Source organism: Leptonotus elevatus, chromosome 5 (genome assembly GCF_054856555.1).
Source record: "Leptonotus elevatus isolate MCC_2025b chromosome 5, RoL_Lele_1.0, whole genome shotgun sequence".
Lineage (NCBI taxonomy): Eukaryota > Metazoa > Chordata > Actinopteri > Syngnathiformes > Syngnathidae > Leptonotus > Leptonotus elevatus.
The window spans coordinates 6,215,177-6,242,029 of NC_141243.1; the positions used below are offsets into that span (position 1 = coordinate 6,215,177).

The 26,853-nt window shown below is 40.1% G+C and overlaps 1 protein-coding gene across 2 annotated transcripts in view; it reads left to right on the plus strand.

Annotated features, from left to right (window-relative positions):
* kiaa0825 (KIAA0825 ortholog) overlaps window positions 1–26,853 on the plus strand; it is a 124,936-nt gene that overhangs the window by 38,064 nt on the left and 60,019 nt on the right. For both annotated transcript variants that reach the window (XM_086076597.1, XM_086076598.1), the window contains 7 exons: window positions 2,811–2,990; window positions 5,272–5,517; window positions 5,617–5,921; window positions 6,254–6,360; window positions 10,567–10,705; window positions 11,751–11,894; window positions 12,936–13,030. In XM_086076597.1, the coding sequence (XP_085932723.1) occupies window positions 2,811–2,990; window positions 5,272–5,517; window positions 5,617–5,921; window positions 6,254–6,360; window positions 10,567–10,705; window positions 11,751–11,894; window positions 12,936–13,030 (1,216 nt within the window). The remainder of the gene's footprint in view (window positions 1–2,810; window positions 2,991–5,271; window positions 5,518–5,616; window positions 5,922–6,253; window positions 6,361–10,566; window positions 10,706–11,750; window positions 11,895–12,935; window positions 13,031–26,853) is intronic.

Consider the following 26,853-nt stretch of genomic DNA (forward strand, 5'->3'; position numbering starts at 1 on the left):
ACAGGTAATAATGCTTGAGTATTAGATTTTACATAGATTATACAACACAATAAATTGTCTCTGGTACATCCACATAAATGTCATTAGTGCTCTTGTTTTCAGTGACTGCAGTTTGCAATGAGCGAGACGGAGACATAATAGAACATGTAAAAAATAAATAAATAAATTATAGTGTCTCCCAGCAGGAGTGCCAACTTTTTTTTCTGAAGTTATCTCCTGAGCCATAATCAGAGAACCTGCTTTGTTCTCAATCGTGTTTCCACAGACCGTCACGGTCACATCACTGATACCCAGAACACTTTCTCCTTGAGGACCAATTACCAGACAGGCAGAGAACAAGATAGTGGCATAACCCACCTAATAGACTGATTATAGGTCGACTTGGTTCAACACTTAAGAGTGTTTTAGATGTGTGATTGTGGAAGAGAAGGAAAAAAGTGAATGACATCACATCAAAGAAATCATTTGTCATTTGAATTTTGAGTGATGATGTTGTTTCTTAGCTGCCTGTGCTGAGTATTAAAGACCATGCACGGGACCAAAACAATTATCTTTTACAGGTCAAAATAATTCATAATTCATCCAAAGAAAGCACCATTACAGTACCCTCTCACCCAAATGCTCTATTCTTGAGAGACTCCATTTCCTATTTGTAGACCTGTAGGCACGGGACGTTGCAATTGATAGTATATCATCATCACTCTACAGGACATTATAAACATAACATTAATGAATATAAGCCAAACATGCAGACTCACAATTTTTTTTCATATACAGACTGTAGGGGATCTATTTTTGTAGACAGCCACACAAGCGCTCAAGGTAAAAACTGGCACATCTTCATTATCGTGCTGGGTGAAAGTGTAGTCTACCTTGCTTGGGAATTTGGCAGACTGCATGATGCCTTTCTGGGTTTTCTGGCGGACAATTTGGTGACATAAAGTATACTTGATCTTAGACCAACTAATAGCAGGTCTAAGTTGGGGCGCAGGTGGTGTAATGCGATTTTGGTGGATTTGATGGAAGCGCAGGCAGACAGATTATGTGCTCCACTGATATATGTGGTGGATGTCATCATATTTCAAACACAAATGGGGGTGAAGGCAGAACTTTATTTCTAAAGCACTTTAGAACAACCATCATTGAATACAAAGTGTGCAAAACCAAAATAACACCAAAAAAAATACATTCATATATATTACATAAGTAGGCAAGTAAATAAATAAAAACATAAGACAAGAAGTAGGTAAGTGATTAAGTAAATAAGTAAATAAAATAAGTATCAATAAATTAATAACACCAAATACATTAGACACCATAAAAAATGTGAAACAATGCTGAGTCTCATGCTGAGTCAAAAGCCAAAGAATAGAGATGTGTTTTGCCTAATATTTAGCGGAAAGTCATTCCAAATTGTGGGACCGGCAACTGAAAAGATCCCGTCTGAGCCTCCGCTTAGTTCTGGGTTACCTCTAGTCGTGTCTGGTCCACTGACCTGAGACACCGGACAAATAAATCACATGTTTTCTTAAGATGGAGCCCAGGGGCAGTAAATACATTGAAAACAGTTGGGGCCCCAACATAGAACCCTGCGGAACACCATATTAGTTGGTGACCAATCCAGGATCTACCTAGTCAACTACCATAGACCCCAGTTCACCCGTAACCTTAATAAGCAGTATGGGAATTCATAGTTGGATAAAATCATTTCACAACACAAAAAGTGTTAACTAATTACGCTGCATTACTTTTTATGCGAAATCCTACAAAAATCTCACGAGACTCCTGACTGCAGTGTTTCACACACTTTTCAAATAGCTGTCATCTCTGACAGACCGCTGGATGTCTGCCACCTCTGGAGCAACGGGCCTCTGCTCAGCAACCCCTGTCAACTTAACACACACCCTTAGTACACAATATCACTACCACGTATAGACATCTATAGGAGTTACACACACACCTCCGTCAGCCCTGTGCTTAGACAGCTACCCCCACAAGGACGCCCTGTCAAAACCTCTTCCCTTTCACTTCCCGTCTCCATGTGCTGTACATCCCACAGCCAGGGGGCTTTGAAATCTGCTTCTCTCTTCTTCTTCTTTTTTTTTACCCTCACAACCATCGAACACAGATGTGAGTTTTTCTTCCCTTTCTAATCCACAATGCCTTTTGTTCGTCCATTCTGTTAACACGTGTCAGAGTGAGCCTTGACATTTTCCAAAGTATTTTTTTTTTTCCCTGTGAAAGAAAATCTAAAATCGAAATGTTGTTTTGTATGATATATATCATACATGTTTCTGTTCCACTGCAATTATTTGTTTCCCCCTGTATAGTTTTCCCTTAAATGTGAAAATAAAATGGAACATTATTATTATTATTATTTTATCTCTTGATCTCTGGGTTATGAGTTTGTTACTTTTATCCTTGTTTCAGTGTTGTAATTTTCACTTGTCTATGCAATGATTAAATTGTCTATGAACTACTCCCTATTGTATGCAGGATTATTTTATATTTACAAAGGATAATCTTAGTCTTGCTTTTACTAAATTTAAGGCCTCAATTATCCTGGAAAATAATAATTTATTTCTCTTTCAAAACTCTCTCTCTCTCTCTCTCTATATATATATATATAATTATAAGGAATATGTTATGAATTAGGAGGGAAAAACTATATTTTTTGTGGGAGAATTGCTTTGTAAAAGAATTAAAAAAGAATCAAGTCTTAATAGTAAAACAAAAACGTATATATATATTTTAGAATAAAGTGATTATATTACAAGTAAATTGTTTGGACTAATAGCTTACTCTTCCAGACTTTTGCCAGGAGAGCCACCTTGAAATATCTACACAGGAACGCCAAGCGGGAGATGCCTTCGTCATTGCACTTTTTAACATTTGTACCTGCCTGAATGACATCCCCAAGGCCTTAACTCAGGTCTTTCAACCATACCTGGAGAGTCTGCATGTATGGGAACATCTCTATACGTTGGCAGGTAAAGTAGCTTCCATCCATTGAATAAAATGAATGACTTTCCTCCACAAGATCCTGTCTTTATTATCGCCATGTGAATGGTTCCATATGTCATTTCTAAAGGCTCCTGCTGTAGTTCTGTGCTCTCCGTTAAAGCGGTACTTTACTGTGTAGAGGGTATGAAAAGGCACTGATGGCCTAGACTTGACCGTACCATTTCAAATGTCAAACATTTTATTTTTCAAATATGTCAGGATAGAAAATGACTTAATATGCTTGTGCAGAAAGCAAAATTCACACATTGTCATACACAACTGATGATTTTGATTATAGCCTGGTTGAGTGGTTACCAGTGAAGGCAGAGCAAGGGAGTGAGGGCCGATAGAGGGAATAAATTAAATCCAGATTGAGAGATTTGCTCAATGTCATCCAACCATCATTTATTCCCTCAGTCTAATTAGTTTAATTATTGGATTGTGCCAAATCTTTGCAATGCACTTTTTGGTTACATGATCCTGTTCATATACCAGCTATTCACTGCGGGAACATTCATAGGTTACACAGAGAAGTTTCACTACCTCTCCACTTACATCTCACAATGTAGTAGCAAGAGGTTTCCAATCAATACACGAGTCAATACAATACAATAGCAGTGGGTGTAAAGTGTGAAAACTAAGTGACTTTGAAAAATAGGTCTAGGTCTCACCTGCCTCGGCGCACTGCCTCGTCAAACAGCTATATCATTTTGTGTTCCGCTCCAGTCTTATTCTGTGGGTCTGAGGTCGCACATTTGTTAGACGTCCCATAAGATTTCACAGCACTTCCAATACTGCCAGCATACTTTATCTGTCCCGTAGCCTTTGCTTCTACAGCGGCTGCTACGGGAAATTTATGGCCGCCATACAACTTCATGCGGTAGCTTCGCAGCTATCAATATGAGCCGGATATGAAAGGGCAGAGCAATGGAAGACGTACTGTACGACACCTTGAGAGGGTACTAAGACTTTCACCGTCGGGCCACTGAAATTGATTGAAAACATCTGAATGTGACCGGTTATTACTTGCTTTATTACAGACATTTTAGCTGAATATATCAGCAATCTAATCTTTACATTTGACATTTATGTCAAAAGTAAAGTTGTGACATGATAAGGAAGTGGACTGTCCCAATGGAGTCACAATACTTGAGGTAATGCCAGCGTGGCATGAGTTCAAAGGGGAATTCACCCCTTGCATCAAATTTTGAGGGGTGCAAAATTTCAAGGGAGGAAAAAAAAGCTGTAGTTATAGTAGTAGAAATTGGAGTGGTAATAAATTTTCAAAATCTGCAGCTATATCTCACGCTGCTTGCTACTCTAGTTGCACCTTGCTGCGGGGTATCAGGTCTCATTGTTTTACCCCTTAGAATACCATTACCATCGGTCTATTGAATGCACTTGTTAAAAAAGCCACCCAAAATACCAGAGATGGGCATTCCATCAATACTGGAAGGTCCGTCAATGACAAACACCCGTTTTGTTGACGATTGACAAATGACGGAATTTATTTTATTTTTTTTAATTGACGGTCTGAGCATTGCCGGAAGTGGGTTTTTATCCGTCAGTGAAATTGTCCATCTGTCAATGTAATCTTCAATCCATCAACGACCGAATGCTCATTTGGCTAATGAATGGCGGAAACATTGACGGACGGCCATTTCACTGAGGTATGACGAATGACGGATTGACGATTACAAATGCGGTTCGGTTTAAAATATTGACGGATTGATGATGATGGAAGGGTGTCCCGACTGTTGACGAATGACAAATGCTCCAAAATCATTGATGCGCCCACCTCTGTGTAATATGTTACTTGGTTATGTGTCAGTCAGCTATTTATATGAGTTAATAGCTAGATCTACTCTATGTGTCACGTTGTTGTATCCATTTTTTAATTTACCGACTCTCCTCAATGAAGACAATCCAACATCATCCCACACTCTAAAAACAGTTAGGTCAAAAGTAACCAATTATGGATACAATATGGACAGATCCATTTTAAGGGTCAATTTGCCTCAACTTTTTGGGTTGTTTTATGTAAAATGACTACATTTTTTGACCCAAGTATAGGATCTGACCAATATATAAGCGTTGTTTTACACTAAAAGACCAATTTCTTGACTCAAAGTTGGGTCAAATTGACCCAAATAGAGGATCGGTCCATTTTTGACCCATAATTGGGTTATTTTTGATCCAACTGTTTTTAGCGAGCACGTATTACAGTCTCTGTCCGTCTTAAATGCATGTATTTTCTTCTTTTTCCAGAAACAACTCAGGAAGTCCCTGTTGCGGTCGACTGTATCAGGCTAATAATCACCAAGTCTACAAACATCCTTCTGACACACCTGGTTACCATGGTGACAGACTGGCAGGCCACAGAGGAACCCAGCGGAGCGTCGTTGGTCAAAGTCGTTCCAGAAAGTGTCTTGGCTAAGGTGCCCAAAAGCTGGAACTACATACCAGCGGAAGCTCGAGGAAGGGAAAGTGGGAAGGGAGACTCTTCTTCGAAGAGTAAGCAAATAAAATAGTGCTGATTTTATTTATAAGTTTCTGCATTTACAAGTAGCATTCATTTATAATTAACAACATGCATACGAATCTTTCCTGCAGCTGTCACGTCCCTCGCCATTCAAGCCATGTCCTTCATTTTCACCAACCTGCCGCTGGTTGTAGCGTCCTTGCCCCTCCCCATCCGCTATCTCTTCCAAGCGGCAGAGAAACACCTTTCTCAATATGCCCGGCAACTGCGCTCGATGGGCCTGTTACTCTGGTCCCTGTTTAACTGCCTGATCCACAGTCTCGGGGACCCGCACTCGCTTGAAGACATCAGTGCACTCGCCTTGAACTGTCTGGCCAAGGATCGCCTTGCCCTGTTGGCTGAGTGTCTGCAGGCTTCGATGGGGATTCAACAGAAGGTAAAGGTGTGAATAATAGAATAACAGCCATAACGAGGCTCTTCTTGACACCAGAGTGGATTGTATATCATTACTCTATATTTTGCTGTGGTTGTTCAGGGCTGGATCATTCTAAAGGGAAAGTGGTAGTCTCTGTAATAATGTATAGCTAATGATTATTTATTGTATGAGGCCATATGGGGTATGTTTGGTGATTAGGATAAGAGCATAATGGAGACCAAAATATATGAATGGAATAGCCAATTTATTTTATGATCTTGTTCAGTTAAACCTGACCTCAGTGGAAATTGAACCGCGTGTAAATCTTTGTATGTGTTTGTCACATACGACAGGGTGTACCCAAGCCCACAGTGCACAAGGTGCTGCAAGCTCTGGAGGAAAAAAGACCAAAGTGGATGAACATGCAGCTGCAAAAGGCCCGCAAACTCTGCATAAACAGGTGAGGGGTCAACTGGAGGTGTTTAAACAGAGGTCAAGGTCAAAATGGCGTTAGCGCTCTCTAATGTGAACGTGTTCATGCATGCCAGACAGTGTAATCAATCACTCGGCTGGGAAATGTTGAATATTCACGCAGGGTAGCATTTTATTCATATCATTTGGTTGAATGAATTATTTTCCACTAGACATTATATGTCTGATGTATTACAACTAAAATTGTGGTTGAGGCCTGATAGTCAATGGAAGAGGCCATGCAAAAGACATATTTGACTTTCAGGAAATTCAGTGGCACCTTCAAGGTTGACCGCTCGCTATCTGTTCTGGGATGCTGGACGACCTGTTTTATTTTAATTGAAAATAATTGGATTTGAACTTAACATAACAATCTCCAGGATCGGCAAGTTACAGGTTACTAATGAGTCAATCAAAAGCTTACTGTACGTGTACTCAGACTGTTATGATGCATCAATCAAACATCTCTTCTAATTGTAGATGTGATGTGACCCTGTCATATTTTATCAGATAGGACAGAGTTGCACCGCGACACTACTGCTATGCTCCGATAACTTCAATTTTGAGTGCTAATATGTGGTCACACTTTTCCTCTTTGTCATGATTAGTAGGCTTTAGTGGTGGCAGCACAAAAAAACTCAATAAAGCTAACGAAATAGCTCAATTATTTGAAATTTAAGGTGAACTGTGTGGTTCTAATCTACAGTATTTTTATCTGGCCATTTTTTTCAACATACAAATTCGGACAAGTGTTAGGCAGGGGTCAGTAATTTATTTGAAAGTGAGAGCTACTTTATGGGTGCTGACTAATACAAAGGGCTAGCAATTTAATACGCACATGATATATTTGCGTATATTATACTTGCTCAAATTACCTTTAATAATGTTATTCATAATAAAAAATGATATTCATTTATGTGAATACACTGCCCATGTCGATGATTTTAGTCAAGGTGGAGGGAATCATGAACATTTCCAGAGAGCAGTCAGTGTTAGCATGGAACCTGCAGAAAAGCATTACAAATGTCAGGAAATGCCTACTAGAACACCTGAACTTGATTTGGGTTAATAAGAGGCACTTTAAATGGTGACGGTTGTGTGCGATGACTTGTATTTGACTTTGTTTGAAAGTGATCGGTTATTTTGAATTCATCCACATTCCCAGTTATGCACACTTGTGCAACTTGGATGTTTTTATGACTTCCCCTCTCCAAAATACGTTTTTTTTCGTCATTCGAATTGTTGAAGTTTTAGGTCAATTAATGGTGGAGAAAAGTTTAGAATTTTTTTTTGGGGGTGTATAACTTTTTAATACCACAAGAACCTAGAATTTGAGCAGTGGTGTGAAGATTATTTTTTTTTTTTATACCAACTGTACTTTCAGAAAAAGCCTGCTACTCATGTTTTTTTTGGAGGGGGGGGGGGGGGCACCATATTGGTGACCCCTGTGTTAAGGTTTTTCAGTCACTGATTTTGTGGGACATGATGACAAGTGGACTGTACCCTGTACCCTGTGTTATGATTTCTTCACCGCAACCAAGTCATGTGAATACAAAAACAAGCTGACACCTATGATTAAAAACGAAATAAAATAAACACAACAGTGACAAGATAATGAACATTAATCGGAAATAGGGATTTTAGTGACAAGACGAGGGAATAGGATGGGTGTTTTTGAGGGAGGTGGCAAAGAAAGGAGACGGGGCAGTGTGTGTATGTGTGTGTATTGGTGGGCGAAAAGGAAGAGTGATTATGTATCGCCTGTCTGAGGCATTCAGTAAGATCATTACTATTCATTAAACTAACCTTCACAGGGAAGTGATGCCCGGCTTGTAAACACTCCCATTACAGTATCCGCCGAATAAGAGACATCCTGTGTGTGTGGCAGACAGCCCCCCCCCCCCCAAATAACTTCACTCACTAACACCTCATGTGGGTGCACTCACACACAAACACGATCGTTTAAACCGTCTTTCAAAAAACATATGCCCTCCCAACCCGTTGCCCGCTTTCCTTTACCATCTTAAACCCCGCCCCTTCATGTAGACACCCACCTTGTCTTTGCAAAGTAATTTGTAGAGGAGAAGATTATTGTTCTCCATCATGGTGACCCTGGCTAGGCTGACGGGATGCATACACAGATGAAGATGAATGCAGTTATTCCTTGGCGGAGGTCTGCCTCTTTCAGGGCACATTGGCCCTAATGACATGATTGATAGGCTGTCCCAAATCCGGAGGGGCCCTCATTAATCACCCCGCTGACTGAATCCAATCATCTGCTTCACCTGCACAGTGATGGACAGGAAAGGATACACAGCGCAGGTGCTGACACGGATGCACAGCCACCGTCCCAGACAACACCACCGCTGGGGACGGCAGGCGAAAGAATGAGGAGGTGTATGGACAGGACGGACCCCCGCTTCCTTTGCCATCCTCAATGTCAAGTAGCCAATGATTGGCTGACAGGCTGCACTATTTCTGCCTTTTTATAATTACAAAGTGGGGAGAGTTAGGGAGAGAACAATGACAGGAAGTGTGCGCGAAAGAGAAGGTTTGATGGACGGTAGCGGGACATCCATCTGTATGAGAAGGCTAGGAAAATGATGGGGGCATTTGTCAGGGCTGGAGGACTGCACATGCGTGAGGACCTTGACACACACGCACACACAAGCACACACACACAGGCAGGACATGCCGAAGACACGTACAAATCACTTTTAGTGCGCCGACATCCTTCGCTCAAAATTCTAGGCAAGACGCACTGATGCAATGTGAAAAAGTGTTCTGTGGTCTGACGAGTCCACATTTCACATAGTGGACGTTGTGTCCTCCGGGCCAAAGAGGAAAAGAACCATCCATACTGTTATGGACGCAAAGTTCAAAAGCCAGCATCTGTGAGGATATGGGGCTCTGTTAGTGCCAATTAGTCCATGGGCCAAAGTCCAAAATTTCACTTATCAGTACCACTCAAGGTGGCAAAATCTTGCAAATTTTTTTTTTAAAAGGCACATGTCCATAGATGATTTTTTGATATGATAACCCATCCTAAATGGTAGCGTTGTCATTTCTATCAGCACATGAATTTAATCTGTTTATTTGACAAATTGGATTCTTGGTGCTGGTGCATAGTATAATTAAAGCCCATTTTCAGATCCTTACCCATCTTTTAGACAGGCTTGTTTGGTAGCATTTTAAAGGGGGAAGAATCATTTTTACACCTTTCTAACAAATGTTGAGGTCGCACGGACTCTTCAAAGTGTCAAGAATTATTTCCAATTAACAAAGAAACAATTAACGCCTAAACTGTTATTTTATTTGAACATTGTGAGGAGCAGTAATAACACTGACACAAAAAACAAAAACATTCACAGGACTGTAACAATTCAGGAAATGTATAATATCCCAATATTATTCCACTATTAGAGGTGACTGGGGGACCAATAGTTGAATATGGTGAAAGTTTTCACTTGCAACCACCCAAAGTGGAAATTCTAGTTAAATCTTTTAAAAAAAAGCCTTATTTTTTAGATATTGTAACTTGATGAGCCTTTCCAAATATTATCTTAGTCATATCTTGGTCAAATCGCATCCTGCACAACAACACTACAACAGCTTGGCTTCGTAGTAAAAGAGGGTACGAGACTGGCCTGCCTGCAGTCCAGACCTGTCTTTCATTGAAATTGTGTGGCACATTATGTGGCGACAATGGAGACACCGCTGCACATCAAGGCAAGAATAGGAAATAATTCCACCTACAAAACTTCAACAATTAGTGTCCTCAATTCCTAAACGTTTATCGAATGTTGCTAAGTTAATGATTATTTGCACAAAAAAAACTAAACAAAGTTTAGCAGTTTAAACATTAAATATATTGTCTTTGTATTATATTATATATTAAATATAGGTTGAACATGGTTTCCCAATCATTTTAACACAACGTCCCAACTTCTTTGGAAATGGGCTTGTACGATAAAACTAAAACCACCCAAATAAACCTCTTTCACACAAAATCAGCATGTTCTATCTTACATCTTTCCTGAATGTTGTGGCCAGTAACTGAATCCTCCTGTGCGCTACTGCGAACACATTATTACCTCAATTTACTCTCTAAGCACAAGCAGTGGGTGTTTTTGTCCCACTCATGTTTTGGCGAACTCCCATTTTTTCCCCATGCTTCCTCTTTTTCCTCTCCCAGCGTCCAAGGCAAGGAAAGCGGAATGGCTGCAGCCGAACTGACCGAGCAGAAAATGGGCCTGATGCTGCTGGAGGTCTGCCACAAAGCAGGGGGCAGCGACTACCTGAGGCACATCCATCACATCATCCAAGGCAATGAGGTAGGGAAGCACTCCCTCTCCCCAGCACGTTAGGTGGCCGCTGGCCCGAGGCCGCAGCCTGGGGAGAAGTTGTTGGGGGAGATTTTTGGGCAGGAGGAGGGGCGAAGAAAGAGGCCGCTGCTGCTGCTGGGGGGTACATGCTGTGTTGTCTGTTGTTCAGCTGACCTGAAGGGTGTGCACCTGCAGTGAGTCCATATGTAATACCTAAAAGGGTGTCTTAAATATGGGAATTTTTAAAATGTATTACAGGGAATTGTTAATAAATCTTATTATTTTATTATTCATACTAGTGTTTTTGTGATAAATTTACTGTATTTGTAAATTTACTGTCATCTACGGGCAACATTGGGATTTCACACTAATATATTTTTAATATCAAATCATTTTGTTTGTCTACAGAGACAGTTGCACAATTCAACAACAATGTGTGTAATTCTATTGATTCTCCACTTTTTATATAGGTCAACTCATAACTAAAGTGACTTATGACAAAGACAAATAGCAATTCAGTCCTTGGACAGTTATATGAAGTAAGCGGCCTTCAATGACCGTCAGGCGCGTAGTTACCGTTGCCATATATTTTACAATAGATTGTCTATAAGGATGCAGCTTGGAATAGCAACAACATACATTAGGCTGCTGTTGATGGATTCCATAAACAGCAATAACTCTGCATGGAAATGTGATAGAATGTGAATGGGCTACCTAAGCAGGCTGTAGCTTTCTGGAACAGTTTCACCTAGCCAAGGCTGAGACAAGAGTACTCGGGTCAGGGACACTCTGAGCTAGCGGTGAGGTGGAGGGAGAGGAGGTTCACGTGGCATGTCAAAGTGACGAATGGGAGTGTCGAATTCACAACGGGAGATCCACGACGCTCCATACTCTCATACACAGAAAAATGACTTTCATGCTCGTTTTTTTCATCTACAGCGATGCAGCAACATAATGCTATATCGCACTTTCAATTTGGTGACATTATGTTGAATGAATGTTTCTGTTTGTCTTATTTTTTTGTAATCTCATGTTACTTCTGTCTGGTCCGCAGGATTTGCTGATGTCCAAATTAAGTGGTGAATTGCTCTGTGATGCGCCTTGTGTGGTGAGATTCGACGTCAGTGATCGTTTGCGTGTCACCAAATTCAACCCCCTTGAGCAGTTTGACCGAATTGGCAGAAAGAAGATGAATCAGGTTAGTAAGCAGAGGTTAAATTATTGCTATTTTGACATCACAGTTAAAGAGATGAGTATTTTTTCAACTCACAGTGCTTGAATGTAGTAATTTGTTTTAGAATTTGTTTTTTGGGTTACTATGTTAACAGGCCATCAAAATTCATTCATTTCAAGAGATTTCCTTTTCATCTGCTAATAGCAAAGATGGCAACCGGAGACTCCCAGAAAATGTGTACAGCTCACAACATATTGGTCATCTAATTCTTTTGATGAATTAATAACAAAATTGGGGAGAAATATTTGTGTGTGCACTGCACATGTGCACGCACAAATATTTCTCCCCAATTTCCAATTTGCACACAGCTGTTTATATTGCAAAACATTGTCCTGTTTTCAACCTATTACACGAGGCTGAATAGCTTTGCATAGAAACACCTTATTAAGAGAATGATTAACACGACTTCTCCACTTTAGACGCCTATGTAGTTTGTCAAATAGAGTGGAGGCAGGAGGGGGCGAAGCTACATCCATCAATCTCCCATGAAGAATGATCAGACAGAGGATGGATGAATGGATGGAGTTCTCCTCCTTTTGTCAATAAAGCTCAGCCTGCAGTTAGGAGTGACATTTTGGCAATCAAAACACTGATTTTTATTTGCTTCCACCAATCTGGTGCCGGTGCCAAGTGTGTTAATGTTGTGTTAAAAAAAAAAAAGACGATGAAAAGAATGGCTGGTGTTGTGGCGCTTTTAGAGCAAGGGAGAGAGAAACAAAAGCAGAAGCGTAGGAAGACTAACGACTCCCTCCCCAAAATTGATTTATCTTTCTATAAATAATGACGACATCCCCTCAAATGGATTTATAAATTAATTCCTGTCTTATTGGAATAAAAAAAAAAACATCTTCTGCGGATATGATAAATGGCCTGGTGCATGTTTGGTGGCCTGCACTTGGGACCCTCCCTTCTTTTTTGTTCGTGGATCCCAGCTGTAGCAGCAATGCAGTGATGCTATTAACCCTGATTCATAGCGAACAACACTCCGTACTCATTCATCGACAGGTTGCAATGGTTGAGTGGGCGTGGGAGTGGCCAAGACTGCTGCCAATGTATCAGGACATGTGTCCAATCACCTTCAAAACGCTGCTGGCCAACAGGTAAGATGCTGATTCTGACACTGAACGTGAACTATATGTTTGTACATGTATATTGTAAATGTTCTAAGCCAGTGAAGCCTAGGTTCGGTGACTCAGTCTCAGGTGATCACGCTACATTGCTTGGCCTGGGTTTCAGGGAATTTGGTGCTTTGTCATGTGATTTCTTGTGTAATTATTGTAATCTTATTATACTAACTATGTGAAGCAAAAAAAAGTGGTTGGGCGAATATGCGCAATATCAATTCACATGTATAACGGAATGTACGGTGTGCCACTGGGTTCAATTATGGGGCCTCTACTGTTTTCATTGCATCAACTGCTCTTGGGTTATATCTTAAAAAAAAACATTGGTGGTTGTTTATAAATATATGGTAAAGGTTACTTCATTTATATAGCAGTTTTCCACCTAACAAGACCGTCAAAACGCTTTACATTCGACTACTCACTCACCTACTGATGACATAGCATCGGGAGCAACTGGGGTTCAGTATCTTGCTCAAGGATACTTCGATGTGGTCACAATGGCATGGGATAGAACCCACAACCTCTCGGTTGCGAGACGGCCACTACCATTGAGCCATGCCACCCCCATAGGTTTGAGTTGCACATTTGAGCAATTCTAGTCCAGCACAACTAGCTATCTAGCAAAGCTAAAGGAACACTTAGATGGGAAATACAAGAACACAACTCTTTCTGAATTCAAAGTGAAGGGAGATATATTCCATAAAAAAGGCTACTCTCCCTGTTCATTTTATTCACCAGTACACCCTATACTATGTCTTGAATTGGTGGTGGTGGGGGGGGGGGGGGGATATCACACTAAGGAAGTGTACATCGAAAACTGGTGGAGTTCTGTACCTCCAACAAGGTTGAGAACCACTGTTCTAAGCAAAGCTAAAGGTTTGGCACAATTATCTGTCGTTTTGGAGTAGGCCTAGTAGTTTGCATGCGTTAAACGGTGACTCGTATTCCACTTGGCGTTTTATTTTGACATTCGCAAAACTACATACTATTTCTGTCATGTTGTGCTGTGTTCCAAGGATGTTGGGTCAATACTTAATACGTCTTAAGAACCACTTTTATTCCTTGGCTTTTATTTTAGTTCAGCGTGAATTGTGTGGTCCTATTTTCGTGTGTTTATTTATTTATAAATTATTTTTAATGTTTTTTTTTTTACTTATTATTTTTAGGTATTTTATTGAATGTTTTTTAAATTTTTATAGTTGGTTTTAGTAGATTTTTTGTGTATGATCTCAATGTGAAGCACTTTGGAAATCCTTTTTTATAAAATGTGCTATAGAAATAAAGTGTACTGGATTGGATTGGAATACTATCAACTTTGCACTGTATTTGGGTGACTTATGCCACTGCTGGTGGCTCCTTGGAGATTTGGCATCCTTTGTGTGTAAATGTCAAAAGTCTGTTAACATTAGCTTACCCTGCCCCGGTTTTCCTTTCAGTTGAGTTACCAACCACAATGGAGGACGGAGTTGTTATAATCTGTTGATTGGTTAATGTTGTAGATAACAATGGAGAATGTTTTTAATTTTGTATATCTTCATTGAAATGTTCATACAGTACTTCATGAACTGGTGGTTTGCACTGTTACATTGACATGCTTATTAGTAGTTTTACCATCCTGCTTAAACTCTATGCAAGCCATCATAACCAGACAAACTTGCTGAGAGGATTTTAAAAAGCTTAGATCTTGCCGTCATCTGATTGACTTCGCCCGATGTCCACTGATGGTGCCCCATCCTCCTCACCCGCCTTGTCCTTTCCTGTTCTTGCGCTGAAACGGGCATAAATATTTATGCAGGTATGTGACACATATTAGATGGCAATACTTCAGGCTGTTCCCTGCTCTCCATTCCCAGCTGTCACGCTGCCAGCGATCAGGGAGCCATGGGGCTACTGCACCTTGTCTCCACGCCTACGCTCAATCCATTCTAAATCACCGCCATTGTAAAACACACATACACACACACCTTGCTAACAAAGGGCAAGCTCTGCATCTGCCAAGGACACGGGTTTAATAAGGGTGAAGTGTGCGGCTCGGTGCTGTGTTGTGATGAGCTTTGTCTTCTTTAGGCCTCTCTCACTTCTTCATACACACACAATGACATTCTCTCTTGACATGTAGCTTGTTTTGCTCTATGTTAAACAGTTGGGCCATTTGTTCACCTGAACCAAATAAGTCATAAACAGAGGATTTAGACAATGGCATCGACTTTGGCTGAAACGCTCTCAAAGAGCATGGAAGTTAGTTTCCACGGCTGGCATCATGTAAACTGTAAGAAGTCTCTGACTTGGAAAGAAGGTCCAAAGGAAAGGCTATTCGTGGGATGATATGTTGATGTCGGATGATTCACTGTTTGTTCCCACAGACAATAATAACATTCTCTATTTAAATGCAGACTCAAGTAACCTTGACTGTGTTCTCAGGGGCTTCACAACAAACGCTGTTTCACACAATCCGACCGGTGTGACCTTGTGTCCAAAGGGTTTTCATATCCGAGTTGTACTTTTGAACAGGTCTATTTTGCAGAACTTTACCTTTACCAAGCCAGACATCTTTTTATTAAGGTATCCTTCCTGGGAAAAAAAGCATGCATTTGAAGTTGTACTGTTAGGAATTCAGCCAGAATCTTCAGAGGCTGAATATCCATTGCGAATAAAATCATAACATTACCATATCTCATGAAACATCAGCTCAATAAGCATCTAAGGATTGCTGCACATTGAGTGACACGTCCGACCGCTAGAACTGCTGTGCTTTGTGCGGGTTCTGCAACTAGTTTTCATGACTGGCTGACAGTCTGCCAATAGTTTTTCTATGGATCGAAAATCGGAATTGCAGGTAAACAATGTTGTAGATATAACATCCAATCAAAAGTGTCATGTCGTATAACCAAAAATTGTATTTGTGTTTGTGTTTGTGTTTGTGAGTTAAGCAGCAAAATCTATTAATTTTTGTCCATTTCAGGGGGCGGCCATTTTGCCACTTAAAATGACATCACATTTTCCCAGTGCTCAGGTAATGACCAATCAGGGCTCAGTTTCGGAAAACTGTGATTGGTCGTTACCTGAAAATGTTTGGCTTGACTTACCCTTTAGTAATGTTAACATTACCAATTAAATATATGAATCAATTTTTATGTTACAATCAAGGGCAATCTTGATGTTGGACAATAATCTTAGCTAGCCAGGACAATTCCTATGTCATGAGAACAATCTTGTTTTTTTTGTAAGTTGTTGATTTTTTGTTTTTTGTTGGAGGGGGGTGGTGTCAATAAATATATTGCTGGTAAAAAAAAATATATGAATCTATGTACAGATGTTGTGCAAATGTTAATTATTTCACACAATAATAAAAAAAAAAGTTGCCCCTGGACCCCAAAACAGCATAAAATTCATTCATTCAATCATTTTAGGAAAGCCTTTCCAAAACTTAGCATTGGAATCAACCCGTACCTCCCAAAAAACATCCTAAAAATATATTTTGAGTTCTTGTGAGAACAGGCCTCCTCATGATACTTGATATTGTCCATTTTACAAGTTTTATTCACCTTGAATGACTTCCCTTTCTTATATAGAGCTAATAATTTGTTCCCCAGACTGTGTAAGTTAGCAATGTGGCCCATTGGCCGGTGGCCTCCTATATATTGTTACAGTGGCAGGACAGTTATTGTGCCCAGGGTTTATATCACATTCTAATAGAGCAAGGCTATGAGTTAAGGGCGGTAGGCTTTTACACCGGGGCTGTTAAATCACTGTTCAGATGACTTCATTAGCAGAGCAGGACACATGCTGAGACACTTATCCCTCCATGCACGCACACACACACGCTTTCACCCTGCTACCTTGACGGTGTAGCATTGGGGTTAGACAGGATGGGGAGTGGATTTATTCAGGTGTGTGTGTCCTTCTTTGTCACCCGTCACTTCAGTTCCCTCAGCATGATGGCTCATCCATCATCCGCAGATTGAGCTTTTCAGCAGAAACCAGACTGATTAATACCACCTCAGGACCCCCAGGGTAGCCCGGCTGACTGGGCTGACCTGGCTTCCTGCTACACGGGTGCGTGAGTGTGTAGATAGATGGCTTGTGGGTGGACTAACTTTCTTAGATGGCTTGTTTCCAGACAAAATGGTTGGCTGAAAGACTGCCTTTGCTGGGTGGCTTAGTGAGCAACACATAGACCAAAGAACCATTCAGATCTTTCACGTAAAGAAACAATAACATGAGTCAAAAATAGTAAAAAGTCTGATTACTTGATTGCTTATGTAGAATATCACTTAAAGAGATACTTGCAATTTTCAGTAGCAAAAAGCTGACCAAAACCCAGAAAACAAGTGCGTGTCGTTACCTACTTCCTCAGCACAGGTGATGTCATCTTCAGTCGACAGCAAGTAGAAAAATTTGTTTTTAATGCGTTTAACTCATGTGCTCCCAAAAACGTATAGATACGTTCTATTTGAGATGTTTTAAGTTCCCCAAAGATGTATTTCTACGTTATGTTTTTTTATGCTAGAGCATACAGTAGGCTTTGATGCAGCCTCTCAACGGTTGAAGAAATGCTAGTTACTATAAAAACGGCCAACAGGTGGCAGCAGAGCAAAATAGGTCAACCAGGGCCATGTTGAATTTACCCACAGTTCTATACAGATTTTCGAATAATGATGAAACTTAGCTATATTCTAATGCTAATTGCTAAAAGACTAACCTTTCTTTTGGTAGCTTCCATGTTTTTATGGCAATACAACACAATACTCTGTGGGCCTTGCAAAATCAGTCAAAACCCAGTAAAAGAGCCGGGAGCGAAGGGAGTTGCTTCAGTGAAAATGGCTGGGAGTGAATGAGTTAATTGTACAAGAAAAATAATGAAGTTATCAAATTCATTCTTGACAAAATCTTAACTTTTTACTTTTTTCTTACTTAGTTACTTTTGTTGAAGCAGCTAACACAAAGATGTTACCTTGTGATGTCATCTTTCATTGCATTCCTGTAAAAATCATAAACTTGAATGAAATAAGTATGACTGGGTACAAGAGGCTTTCAAATGCCAAGGTGACTTTAACCACTTTGCCTGTGTGTGCCAAAGGGTGAAGGTTGTGGTTGATAAGAATTGGCCAGCAATGAGAGATGAAGCTACATGTGTCAAAGGGCAGCTCTTCCACTCCATCATAAGCACCTTATATTATCCAAGGACATTAATGCTTAACCTTTCCAACACCTCTCTGAAGCCTAAAGACCATGCACGGTTGGACCAGTTTTGTACTTTGTCGTCATCATTTTACTGTGCACCTTAACAGCTGCAATACGAGAGCAGCATTCACCGCACTAAGTCTGCATCGCCTTAACCCCATTGTTGTCGCTCAGCTCCATAACAATAGCCGTTTTGTGGAAAAATGCCAATCTGTGGCGTTCTCGTGCTTGAGCAGCTCCTTAAATTGCCACGATAGACGTGCGCGCTTTGAGGAAGTGGGCAACCGCCATCTGTTCCGTGGCGCTGCCATATGGCAGGGCCTTTTTCCCAGGGAACAAAATAAAAACAAATATGTCAAAGTGTTCGTCTTTCTCGGCGGATGCTGATCAACCTGGGGAGATGCTGTGTGTTTGGTTTAACGGGCTTACTTAACGCTTCAGAGAATGAGTGAGTGTGTGCGACTTGGGGTCTCGTGTTTGCGAGGATGCGCCAATTTGCATTTTGGCTTGATTTTTCTAATTCTATTTACACTGCAGGTTTCAAGTGCCTATAGCTGATGTTGTTGGTAAACTAATACAGTGGGAGCTCGATTTTACAGACCTGAAACTAGTAGACTCTGTATTTAACGGACAAAAACTAGTGTTCAGTCCACTCGAAATGTCACTATGTACGGTAGCTGTCAAAGTCTGTTAGTTCCAGAATTGGTCAAAGCGCCATTTACTGGCGAATACTTAAGTGTAACCAAAAGTCCACTTTTTTACATCCTCTCGGGATGTCCGTTTTTGTTGTTGTAATAAATTGATTAAAATGTCAGATTTAAATTGCTGGACAAATAGGAGGTGGAGTACATCGTGTTGTTACGGCGACTGGTAGACTGTGGATCGCGAGGGTACTTACTGAGTGTTCAATCAAGGTCCTAAGCTGTGTTGGCACTCTGTGCTTACAAACTAGATATGTGGTTATAGCTGGGGTTCGATCCCCGCTTCCCTCCATTAAAAAAAAAAGCCAATTACTAGAGAAAAAATAAAGTTGGGTTTAGAATGTTACATTATTTAATTATTTATTCATTTGTTATGATTTTTTTTTTGCTTTTTGAGTAAACTCTGAGTATCTCAAGTTCAGCTCAATGTCCTCTTTTTTGGAAATTTAAAATATGGTCACCCACTCTTACTTAGGTTGAGTCTTATTATTGTAATGGTACTCTTACTTGAGTAAAGTTTTTGCCTCCTACTTCTGGTGACAAGGTACAACCAATCTGACCACTCGCACTGCAGTTGCATATATTCATTTAATATTTGATGACATTTACCCCAACAGGGCCACATGGTAGAAACATTTTTGGAATATTGTCACTAGGCTAATTCATCTGACTTCATATGTGATGCTTACTTAGCATTCTGAACAGTTGGTTGGCGACATGTTAGGTGCTTCAAGGTTAGCCAGAGAGACATTTTATGACTGCCAAAGAAACAAGGAGCCATGATCTGCCTCTCAATCTTCAGTCTTACAAGGGCAGAAATTCAATAGGCTTTTCACTTTAGAAAATCAGAAGAATGTGATGTGTCATTGAGGAAGGCCTTCTTTTTTTTATTTATTTTTTGTCTGGTCCATCCCCTTGCCTGTGCGTCCCCTCCACTGACTGACAGTTCGGGATGAGAGTTTGTGTTGATGGAGACAGAATACATTTTTAGTCTGCCTGCTTATACATAGAGTGTTTTGTATTCACCCGGGCCTGGACAACACTGTCACATTGAGGTTTTCATTAGATGTAAGCAGGTGCCGGAGAGCTTGACAAGCCTTTGCGTGTACACACTGGCGCCGCACCAACTCGTACACGGCGTGCACGTCATGACGGGCGTACATGTATCTGTGGTCGTTCTCTCTTATATTTGGAGGTTTGCTTCAAAGGCGAATAAATCAACGATGCCTGGGATAAGGCCACGGCCTGCCTCAGACTGCACAGACAGTCTGAGAGGCTCATTAATCATACGGCCAGTCACAGATGTGATGGCTTCCACGCAACCCACCAGCAGGCTGTGAAAGTCACATCCAGCAAGCAAGCAGGCAGGCAGAGGCCGTACTTTCTACTCCTCCGCACCCAACTCTTCTCGGCCTCTGCCTTTCCCCTTTGTCATATTTATTTCACAACCTCCTTACCTTCTTTCACCTCTGGCATCAGGCCTCAGTAGGATACTTTTGAAATATTTGTGTTGACCCTCTAAAAACGAGCTGGCAGGTCAAAGCAAATCTGTCTTCTCAGAGAGTGGTCATGGTCAAACCATTATGGAGACATGAAGCATTTGTCACGAGTGCTGACCATTGAATTGCCTTTGGTCACGTTGCGGTACAAATATTTTTTATCTGAGGCTGCCAGATGTGTATAATAGTCGACCACTATATTTTGGCATGCTTCTTGGCAATGCCATCGCTCAATGTATTTGAACATGAAAATACAATTACGACTACTAGCCTATGAGATTAAAACCAGGATTTATCAACCTTTTTTCCAGGTCATTTTGCTGTATGAATGGCAATGGCATGTAATGGAAAAAAGTCAGGTCTTTTGTGTTGAAATACATTTTCACCGAGTTTACTGTATATTGTCGCTGTCCTGTGAAAAACACTTATGATTTTTGTCTTTTTTTTTTAATACATGTTTATGTTTATGAAATGAAACTGAATGCAAACATCCCAAAAGTGTAAAAAAAAAAAAAAGGATATAAGTGTTTTTCACAAGACAGCGACGTCACACTAGATTGACTATTGCCGTCTTATTGCCTGAATCTGTCACGTCACAGTGTAACAGCAAACACAATTCCGACAATATGCTGCCCTATCCTCATTCTTGAAGGATTTTAGTGTTAATGGCTAAACAAAAACACAACAAAACACTTCACTTCACAAGTGATGATGTGAAGATAGTCGCTGGGGTCAAGATTGTAGCTTTCTGTAATTTTTCCTACTTTTTTCTTTCGGACTGATACCAGTATGAGTATTTAACTCTTGAGTAGTTACTGATACCACTAGTACTTTTGAAACATAAAAAAAAAATCAATGACAGGCAATTTTAAACAAAGATCTGTATATATCAATATACAGTAGTATTTTTTCCTTACAACTGCATCTTAATGGACATCTGTCAGACATGTATGCCTTTAGTTCCCGATCAAAAGAGGGCGGTCAATCCTGGTATCAGCAACCTTCATGAGTACTGATACCTTAACTCATTCACTGCCATTGACGGCTGTAGACGTCAACAATTATTTTGAAGTATTTCTATTAGTTTCACTTTCATCCACTTTTGTTAACAACAGTATAAAAACCTAAAACATTTTTATTGTACATTTAGAACAGATATAAAATTTGTGATTAATCGTGAGTTAACTAGTGAAGTCATGTGATTAATTACAATTTAAAAAAAAATAATCGCTTGATGCCCCTAATTAAAAAAAAACATTATTAAAAGTTAGGGGCGTCAGACGATTAATTTTTTTAATTGTAATTAATCGCATGACTTCAAAAGTTAACTCGCAATTAATCATACATTTTATATCTGTTCTAAATGTACAATAAAAAAATCTAGGTTTTCATACTCTTGTTAACAAAAGTGGAAAAAAATAAAACTAACTAGAAATAGTTCAAATGAATTATTTTACATCTATAGCCGTCAATGGCAGTGAATGAGTTAAAATAAGGCTGGTATCGGCACCGATACAGATACCTGGTATCGGTTCATAACTCTTGAATGTTTTTTTTTTTACTGCAAAATTATTTGGTCAAATCCTGAATTGTACGCTACAATTCTTTCAATGTCTATAAGGCTGGGTGGTAGATTCTAACCTCAGAACTTAAAGGCTAATGTGCTTACTAGTAGTTTACCGTGCCGCTCAAATCGAACTTGACAGATAAAATATTTGGATTCTTATAGCAGTGCTATGCAAAAATACTTTTCTCATCTATTTTTGGTTGTGTTACACCCTAATAATATCTTAACCGTATTGCTTCCATCTACACTCCCTTGGGGTTTACAATAGTCACATAGCATTTTACATTTCAAAAGTTGCTGTTAAGTGTAGTGTGATGAATATACAATATAACAAGCTCCTCAGCTGGATCGCTCCGGCCATGTGCATGTAGTCTGTTGCTGTAAATATTGTGATTTTGAGATTTTTCGCTGCATGAACAGCCACCTCTGCGGTAGTTTCACTTCCAAGCGTGGATGGATGAATTGCTGGAGAGAGACAGTGTACTATCAGAGCTAAATGAAAATGCCATTTAATCTACTGCAAAGCCCTCAGAGGATGAATAGAAATGCTGGATGGAACAGGGACAAGACAAAAGCACCCGTTTTTGATTAAAAATGGCAAGTCCCAAGGCTCCCCAAATACTCTAGGGGGTTTGGAATTTCAAAGATAAAGAAAGTGTTCCACACAGTAGAATAAAATATGTGCCTCTCACAAGTATTTGACTGTGGTGGAGGGAACGATTCTTTGTTAGCATTATGTTGAAGTTCACATAAAAAGTGTTCTGTTCTGAATCTGTTGCATTCCTCACTACACAACCTTGTGAGCAGACAATAATGGAAAAAAGAGAAAACCAAAACAAAACATGATTTGGCAATGCCTTTGGACCCATTTCAATTATTATATCTACAGTATATATTAATACTATTATGGAACATTTAATTTTGGTGTTTGTAAGAGATTAGCTTGTAAAAAATACTGTAAATGTATTGCCTGTATTTTTAAACATAATTTGGGGGATTGCTTAATTGTATAATTTTCTTTCATTATTACAATGCATCATTTTTAGGCCAGCACATGGACCACATAGCTGCACTCTCTAATAATCCATTTGAGTCACTGCAAAGTTTCCTATACATTATATTCATTTATCTGACTGTTGTTTTTTTCATGAGATTCTGGAAAATGTTTCTCTTTTGCTTGTTTCCAGCAGCTACTTCAGCTAAATAATTCCATATTTTGCCTTTGGAGCCAGTTGGCAGTTTTGACCAACTTTACATGGAGGTGATTGAAGAAAGACATGGTCAGACTTGGTTGCCATCTTTCCGGTTGATTTACTGAGTTGACTTTTTAGCTGAGTGCAGCACTTTCTATTACGCCATATTCCAAGTGTTTTTTACCTTTCAAAATCCCCGTGATGACGGAGCCTTTTGACAACGTACAGTTGTGCCTTGAGATACAAGTTACACAAAGTACTTTTTTTCCTCCACAATACGAGCTGTCATTTGGATGTTTTCTTGCTTTGACTCATTGACTTAAGCAAAATTTTGTGATACGATGGTGGCAGTGAACTCAACCTTTCACAACAAGCAACCATATGCCATAGTTAACAGTTCCTCAAAAAAAGTGGCTTCAAACTGTATGTGACACTCCCAGTTGAAGTTTACTCTCGAACTAATAACTTGAACTATTATCCTGATTTCACAGTTGGTTATCTATGAGTTATGTAAACGTAATGTTATGAGATTAAACATTTGTATAGCTTCACAGTCATAATAGCCTTCTGCGGGAAACTGTCACTGTAATTTGGCATGCGAAAGAAATGAACAGACATACCAAATTTAGTCTTGTTCCTTTGCGAACATTTTTTATTCTTTCCAAAAAATGACTAATATTATTGCTGCTTACTGGGTTACTTTTAGTAGTTTTGAAAGTCTTCTTCATTTGTGTCTGCATGATTGTATTATACTGCTCCTGGTGGCCAAGTTGCACACTCAGTAAGGAGTTTTAATTAATTAATCAGGATATAAATATGTTGTTCATAAATGTTTTTGTTTTTTTTATAAATTGCAATACTACATAGTGTTATTTTTTTTAGTAATTTTTTATTTTTTATTTTTTTGTGGGGGAGGCTGGAGTGGATTAATGGTATTTACAATCATTTCAATGGGGAACGTTTATGGATTAAGGCAGTTCTATGGTAGGATTTCTACACTATAGTAGAAAACTGACATTTGTTGGCAGATGGTGGGGATTGCTCGACAAAGAGACTTATCAAATTAACTTTGAGAAACGACAACTCCCTTACCTCTTAGAAATGATGGCACAGTATTGGGTGAATCTCCTATTGTTTACTTTTAATGTTCCACTCCCCTTGATGCTTCGTCTGCAACCTGGCATTTAACTAACTACGTCCTATCACAGAGCAATTCAGTTGTCCTAAATATGCAAAAGAGGCTGATATTTTTGTGATTGACATTTCTAATTCCAATTTGACTGACTAATGCTGGTTTGTGGTCCCTTAATGCACTTCGACTCTTGGATGTGTGCATGTGAAGGGAGGCCATGTGATGGTGAGAGTCTGTTTTGGTGGTACATCATGAGGTTGTATCCTGCCGTCATGCTCATTAGAGTGTCTGTGTTGCCCAGGACGGGCCAGCCAATCATAGGGCTCCGTTCGTCTTTCCCATTTGCATGTGGTCCAGGAAGAGATAATTAGAGGGATTTCTGCCTGTCACTGTTAATCTGGGACTTAGTGAAGAGCTGTGACGCCGACATGCTGATGGACTGACACGCTTGTCTACACACACGCACACATGTACACACATTTGATACAAACCCCGCAGCTCCTACACACGCTCTCTCTAAGTCATTTACCATTTTGACCTAAGACCAGTGCAATTATGATCTGAGAATTCCTTTGTCTCTAATGCCACATCATACAATAGAGGCTCCCTGCAGTCATATATGAACTAAAGCATGTTGACTCTGGCTGTTTACATCCTTTGTAGGACGCTGTTGACACAGGTTTTTGATTCCCAAACAGGCAGAATGCTCAGTAAGCCTCTTGAACAAGCCCAGCTGTCAGCCCAATAGTGACACACACAAACACACGCGCACACGTGCACGTTTGTGTGCTCATGCACTGGCACAAACCAAAAGCGCGTGCTCTCATAGTGCTGATTGGCAGCTCTCCTGTTTTGCCATAATTCCGACTGACTTATCCAATCTATCTCACTTGCAGGGGCTGGCAGGGTAATATTAAGAACAAAAAATATGACCATCAATTAAAATCTACTTTTAACAGTGAACACTTTATAGCTGGTGACAATATGTGCATATGTTATGTTTCAAGACAATTGCTGCAAACGTGCAAAGACTCAGAAGTATACAATTGTAGGGATATATAGTGTTTTTTTTTCATTTATTGCTGCTTGTCACATCTTGGAGTCCGGCAGGAGTTACCTCACATGAGCAGTTATCTGGTGCAGTTGTGACGTGCACTTAGCTATCTAGCTCTTCCGCCACCTTGTAAATAACACATTGTGCTTTAGAGCGCCTCGTTGTTGGCTGTGAGTACATGCACAGGGGCAAAATGGCCATTAGGAATTTCGGAGGTTTCCATACTTGGGCCTGTGACCCCAAAATCCACATACACCCTCTGCCGGGTGGTATGCGCACTCCTTTTCTCTGGCGACAAACGACAAATATAATCCAGATATAAATCTGATTTTAGCCACCACTCAGCAATCCCCCTCTCCCACCCCCCCAATGTTCTGTGTTTCAAAATGACAAGATATTAGGGGTGCACCAATCACAATTTTCCGTCCGATCACCGATCCCCAATCTTTAAAAAAAAAATCTGACCTGTCGATCCTGACTTTTTTCATAACAAACAGCATACACGTACAGCGTTCCAATCTTGTTTTATAAATTATTGAAAAATATCTGTAAAATAATACAAATGGGTCGTTTTGACTGCTCATAAAGTAATTCTCTCCCAAAAAAAAAAAAAAAACTATTAGTCAACTCAACATAAGAGGCTGATTTTTTTCAGACTAGGGAGAAAAGGTGGAAAACATCGGTTTATTTTTAAGGGATCGGCCGATCACTGATCCCCCAAAATTAAGAAAATCAGGGCCTATAAATCGGCCGGCCAATCCATCGGTGCACCCCTAACAAGATATATTTATTTTCACTTTCCAGGGAGTTCAATTTGTGACTGTTGTTCCCTTTGCATTCTATGTAACTTTTGAGTACTTCCAGATATTGACTGGTTAAGCATAATATATCACATGTGGACAATAGCAACTGTTCTGTAAAGAGCCTTGTACATGCTCTTATCTCCAAATGACAGCCAGTCCTTTTCGTACCATGTGGGACTGTTTAATGGTGCATGTAGAGACAGAGGGTGACCTCGGCTGTCTTGCTCTGTGACCCTGTGTCGCCGCTGATGGCACATAATAGTTGACACTTGACTTAAGGGGCTTTTTAAGTGCCCGGAGTGCCCCAGGTCCTGGATTCATATTGTAATGTGGTCATCTTTATACTGGAAGACACTTCTTTTGTTCACAAGCTCCCGCTACACTTGTTTTCACTTTTTTCCTCCCGCCTTCCTTTATCATCTTTCTTTTTCTCTCATGTCGAGCACGCATGCAATCACTTCTAACACTCAGACCTACTCGGAGCCTTCCCCACCCCAAAGTGAAATAGCGTGCGCTTGTGCCATTACAGGTAAGCACAAGGGTGCACTTGTCTTGGCACTTGTCTTGACAAATACAGAAAGTCTAAAACTGCAGCTTCTCACCACAGCACAGTCATGTCTTTTAAATGGAAACAAAAAAACACTGCAAACCCCCCCCCCCCTTTTT